The 6,000-nt window shown below is 42.8% G+C and overlaps 1 protein-coding gene across 1 annotated transcript; it reads left to right on the top strand.

Moving 5' to 3' along the window:
• LOC149322862 (olfactory receptor 1G1-like) lies at positions 1-945 on the top strand. The gene has a single exon (XM_089509637.1). The coding sequence runs from the start codon at positions 1-3 to the stop codon at positions 943-945; it is 945 nt and encodes a 314-aa protein (XP_089365763.1).
• Positions 946-6,000: the final 5,055 nt, after the last annotated feature.

The raw sequence follows: 6,000 nt of genomic DNA, 5'->3' as shown, positions 1-6,000 counted from the left end.
ATGGCCTGGAAGAACCAAACAGACCATCCTGAAATTGTCCTTTTGAGCATCTCCAGCCAATTTGAACACAAGAGTTTCTTCTTCCTGCTTTTTCTCTTAGTCTACTTGTTGAGCCTTCTGGGGAACCTCCTGATTGTACTTCTCATCCACTTTGATGATTACCTCCTTCATATTCCAATGTACTTCTTCCTTAGCCACCTCTCCCTGGCTGATACCTTCTTTGTTTCCACCACGATGCCTAAGATACTGTCAAACCTGATGTCCCAGACTAAGACCATCTCTTTCAGAGGGTGTTTGACCCAAATGTATTTCTTCTTGACCTTTGGCAATACCGATAACTTCCTTTTGGCCTGCATGGCCTATGATCGCTATGTGGCCATTTGCCACCCATTACGCTATACAACAGTGATGAGCCACAAATTCTGCCTCTTCCTGGTATCTGGCTCTTGGATCCTTTCTTCTCTCCACTCCTTGCTCTACACGCTTCTAGTCTCACGCCTTTCTTTCTGCACCTCTTGGGAGATTCCCTACCTCTTCTGTGATGTCTATCCACTTCTGGAGATTTCCTGCTCGGACACAACACTCATAAAGATCCTGGCACAGACAGAAGGTATGGTGGATATTCTTGGACCCTTTGCCCTCATTGTGACTTCCTATGCATGCATATTCCATGCTGTCATGAAAGCCCCAAAGGCTATTGGTCAGCACAAGGCCTTCTCTACCTGTGGCTCTCACCTGGCTATTGTAGTCTTGTTCTATGGTGCCATCAGCTGCCTCTATTTTCAGCCAGCCTCAGCTTATTCAGCCCAGAAAGGAACCTTCATCTCTCTCCTGTATGCAGTACTGACTCCAATGCTTAACCCTTTCATCTACAGTCTGAGGAATCATGACATCAAGGCCTCCATGGCAAGACTGCTTGGCAAGCTCAGAGGTGTTTTGAGGTAGTGAGGTTGAAAAACAGAGAGTGATGGAGAGGAGGAAGAGGATGATGGGGCAGAGAGGAAGGTGGAGATGAATAAGAAAGAAGAGGCCTTTTTGATGGCTGCTACCAAGCTGTGGAACTCCCTTCCTAGTGAGGAAAGGCTGTCTTCCTTCTTTGTTGTCCTTCTGATGGCAGGCAAAGATATTTTTATTCAGGCTGGCTTTCGGATAATTGACTAGCTGCTGAGGAAAGGACTTTCCCATGGTTGATGCTGTATTTTTTAATTTATGTGTTTGTAAATTTATCTTTTAGTGTTTTAACCTGTGTTTCATTGTCTTTTATCATTATAACGTGGTGTGTTTTATCTGTACCCATTCTTAATCTTGCTGTGGAATTCAAGGAGTTAGCTAGGTTAGACTGTGTCATCTTATTACAGTAACACTTTTCAAAATTCCAATTTGCTTTGCATTTCCATTACTTTTCATGCTCTCTCTCTCACACACACATGACTTGGATATGTACTCATGTCTGTCCAAAGAGCATTCACATCTGATAAAGTGGATTGGAATCTGCAAAAGCTTAAGCTAGAACTTTCTGTTTCCCAGTTTCTCTCGGATGCGCTACTGGATTCAATTATGTTTTTAAAATCTTGTTATGTTTTGAAGATTTTAATCTTGCTAATCTTAAATTGCCTTGAGCCTCAGTTTTGGGGGAAAAGTCATCTTAAATCCAGTTAAACAAAGGAAAGAGGAAGGAAGGGGGGGAAAGAAAGAAAGAAACTCCATGCCAGACTCTTATGCATATGAGAAATGATCTGTTATGTTCCCATCCACCAATGATTTGTTGTTGTTAATTGTCATCAAGTCAACTCTGATTTAGGTTTAATCTGCACTGCAGCATTCATGCAGTTTGACACTGCTTTATTGCATGAGAAAAGAAAGCAGAAACAGAGCAGGAGAGCAGTGGCTTTCTCTGTGCCTCCCTGCATAAACAAACAAACAGTTTCATTTATATACCACTTCATATTGAACTGTCTCTAATGTTAGGAAAGATTGAATTAGGGGAATTTAATTAGCTCAAATATTACGAGAGGTGTGTCCCAACAACGTACGCAGCGGGATCGTGTCCCTATGTGTATACCAGAGGTCATCTAGTCCAACCCCAAGAAACAGAGACTCCAATGCCAATGAGTTGCAATTAAAATATAAACATTTATTAAAGCCACACAACAAAAGGGATCACACACACACACACACATTCAATGCTAAAGCAAGGGAGGAGGAGAGTTTGGGAGTAAAGGAGAAAGGATAGAGGCACCTTGGGATATTTACCTTAGGAGTCTTCTCCAGTGCGATGGATGCGAGTGATGGTGGATGGTGAGACACGGCCGCCGGAACGGGAAAGAAAAGCGGCGACTGCGATGGCTAGGAGCTGAGTTCCGGTGGGCAAAGCTAACTAGAGGCCTGAGAGAGAGGGCTTTGGCTTCGCCCAAGTGATTTCAGCAGAGTGCAAGGCTCCAGGAACTCAAGCCTGGAGCGGCAGCTCAACAAGCAAGGTTTCAGGTTTGGAAATCAAAGCTCAACAAGCCTGATAAGGGCTGGAATCAGGGTCCTTTTATACCCCTGAACATATCCTCAGGCTATGGCTACCTGGTGAACAAAGGTCTTGATGGCTATCTTTTGTCTAAGCTGAAACTTACACAATGGATACACAAAGAAGAGGTCTGACACTTTTCAGGGGAGGACAAATATCTAGATGGCAGAGCTGTTAAGACAATCACTCACTCATTGAGAAGGAGGCTACCTCTATTGTCCTCTCTTCTTTGGGCAGCCTGCGAAACTTGTAGGGCAACTCCCAAAACTGCTTGCTTAAGGTTTAAAATGTACCTTTTTTCCTGTGACCAAGCCTAGCAAGCTTATTGGCTACGTGGTCAGCTCGCTTTTAGGGTAATGGCGGCTTGCAATGGGGTCAGTCAGGGGTCATGATTTTTGATCACTTGGCACCCAGAATTTATATAAAACCAAACTTGGTTACACTAAGAGGTTTGCAACTGTAAGCTAATTGCCCCCAACAATCTGGGGACTCATTTTAGTGACCTCCTCGGAAGGATGCAAGTCTGAGTTTAGCTTGAACCCCTTTGCTGGTCTTGAAGTCGCAACCTTATGGTTTTGAGTGAGTGGCTGCAGTACAGGCATTTAACCACTGTGCCACCAGGGTGCATGCTGTTGTAGCACTTCCATTCTCTTCCTGAGGAAGACTATCATAACATCATATCTTTTTTGCACTGGAAAAATCCATTTGGCAAAAGGCATGTTTTTACAATTGTCTCCCTTAGGAAGAGAACAGAAGTGCTATCAAGGTTTGTGGAGAGGCATATAGAAAGCCATTGCTGTTCTCCCATCCTATTTCAGCTTTCTTTTCTCATGCAATAAGGCTCATAGTGTTGTGAGATATTTAGCCTTCTCTGTCATAACAAACTACAAATCTCAGAATTCCATAGCACTGAGCCATGGCAGTTAAAGTGGTATCAAATTGCATTATTTTTGCAGTACAGATTAGACTTTAGTTCACACCACAAATGAGAAACCTCCAAGTTATGCTGTTATCAACAACCCTGCTCAAGTCTTGCAAACTCAAGGTGAAAATGCCTTAGAAGAAGCCAAAGCACAAGGACCACCTTATACTTTGGCTATGACAGCTATGGAAAGCTACAGTTTATCATTATATTTAAACTTCTTAACAGTCACTTTCCAAGCTTTAGAAAAGAGGGGTAGGTTTCCCTGATGGTAATTGCAGTAGTGATAGCTTGCAATTCCACTGGGGAAAAACAGTATTCAACTCTACTGACTGCACACTTGATTTAAACAAACATACAAATAAAATGCAAAACAATTTCAACAATGCAAACCAGAAAAGCACAACAGAGCTGCCTGCTATAACCTTATCAATGGGGCGGGGGGGGGGGGGGGGGAGTGCATCTTTCTTCTCAAACTGTTGGAAGCAGCTGGTTTTAAACATTCTCCAAAGGTGAGCAGAAATGGAGCCCTGCAATGGTACTACACAGTGGATGCAGTGTTGCACGGCCAGCCACATGACAGCAAACTTGGATGAAGTAAGTTTGGAGTCTAACCAGGTCATTTCCATATGAGAGACCGTACCTTAGTCATTGAGATGCATGGACAATTGGATTGCCCCAAATCCAATCTGATCCAGTAGTCCACACTTCCAAAAACCCCAAGGTCACTCTGGAGTATCTTGGAAGCTCTGGAGTAAACTTTGGGGTTTTTTAAAATGTTGGATTAAAGAATAAAAGGAGTGGTTTTGCTGTCTGGACTGATGGGACCCAGTTTGGAGTGAGTACAGTTTTTTTCCTTGTGTAGATACATCCATAATTTCCATTTGTTCATCCAGAACAAATGATTTTCTTTCTTGCTTTCTTTCCTTCTTTCCTCCTCCTCCTCCTCTCTCCTTCTCTCTCTCCCTCTCCCTCTCTCTTTTGAACTACAGCTCCTGTGGCCAGAACAGAGTGGTTATGATGTCTAGCTGTTTCTGGGAGCTGTAGTCCAGAAAGCTACATTTCCTAAACTCTGGCCCAGACACAACAGTTTGTATGGATTACTCCTTAGATTCTGGAGAATCAATAGGGTCACCTTTCCCTATCCATTGCTTCAGACAGATCATCAATTAAAGTGGTTAGATTGTTTTAGCTCCCCCAAACCATCTATTCTGATACCAGAATGTTACCTGAAAATGTAGTTATTCACTTCTATTCCAAGAATAGGCATGTTCCTATATGCCTGCCTGAGATGCAACTTTCTTTACAATAGAGGGTGCCTTTCTCATAAAATTGTTGACAACCTTAAAGAAAGTTCATTTGGACAGTTCTTTGTAGGAATGGCTCTACAATAGGGACAGGATATATTGTCAGAAGTCAGTAGTGGATGTGTTGCCTGTAGTGATGAGGATCATCTTCTGAAAGGGGTGACAACATAATTCACTTGTTTGATGACTTAAAAGGATGATTAAAGACGTGAAAGAGTGTCATTAGGATTTGGTGATGACTTTGGTGTCCCAGAGATACTGTGTGTATCCTGCTGTACCACCACTAATAATGTACTAAAAACCATTCACCATTTTCAGGAACTGGACAGACCTAAGCAGGGAGGGATTTACAAGCTGTTGGCAGTTGTTGTTGTTATTAACTGCCCTCAAGTTGATCTCAACCCATGGTGACCCTGTGGGTGAGACATCTCCAAGACCCCCTGTCCTCCACTGTTCTGCTTAGTTCCTGTACATCCATACCTGTAACTTCCTTATTAGAGTCCATCCAACTAGCATGCAGCCTTCCTCTCTTTCCACTTCCCTCCACCTTTACTAACATTATTGTTTTTTCCAGTGAGTTGTGCCTTCTCATAATGTGTCTGAAGTACAACAAGCTAAGTTTTGTCATCTTGGCTTCCAGGGAGATTTCTGGCTTGATATGCTCTAGGATGCATTTGTCTGGGAGGTTTTCTGCTAGTACTGTATTATGGTGTCATCTATTATTTAGGAAGTCAAAGGGTTGGTGGGGGGTATTGTGGGTACTCGCATCAAATTTAAGCTTATCTGAATTTTGCTGGTCCTCACCTTGCATTACGTTGGCTGTATTACATATCAAATTAACTTAGATGCTAAAGGACTAAACTTTGTGGCTCTGCTGCTTGGAGATTCAAATCCCCTCTTGCTAATGTACAGTAGCAGAGAGCCAGCTTGGTGGAACGGTTTGAATGTTGGACTAGGATTCTGGTTTAAATTCCTGCTGGGTGACTGGGCATGTCATGCTCTCCCAGTTTTAGAAGAAGCAATGGAAAACTGCCTTGAATAGGTTTTTAGAGAGTCAGCATGGTGTAATGGTTTGTGGTTTGGACTAAGACCAGGTTTCAAATCCCTACTCAGTCAAGGAAACCTGACCATGGATACCACTGGCTGACCTTAGACAAGTTGCACTCTAAGTCTCTCAGTCTCTCACTTTAAGTCTCTCAACCTTAAAGGAAAGCAATAGTAAACCTCATCTAAATAAATATTGCCATGAAAACCCT

The sequence above is a fragment of the Sceloporus occidentalis genome, unplaced genomic scaffold, assembly GCF_023333645.1.
Source record: "Sceloporus occidentalis isolate IW3139 unplaced genomic scaffold, rSceOcc1.0.p SCAF_1, whole genome shotgun sequence".
Classification (NCBI taxonomy): domain Eukaryota; kingdom Metazoa; phylum Chordata; class Lepidosauria; order Squamata; family Phrynosomatidae; genus Sceloporus; species Sceloporus occidentalis.
This window is presented reverse-complemented; position numbering and strand designations above follow the sequence as displayed.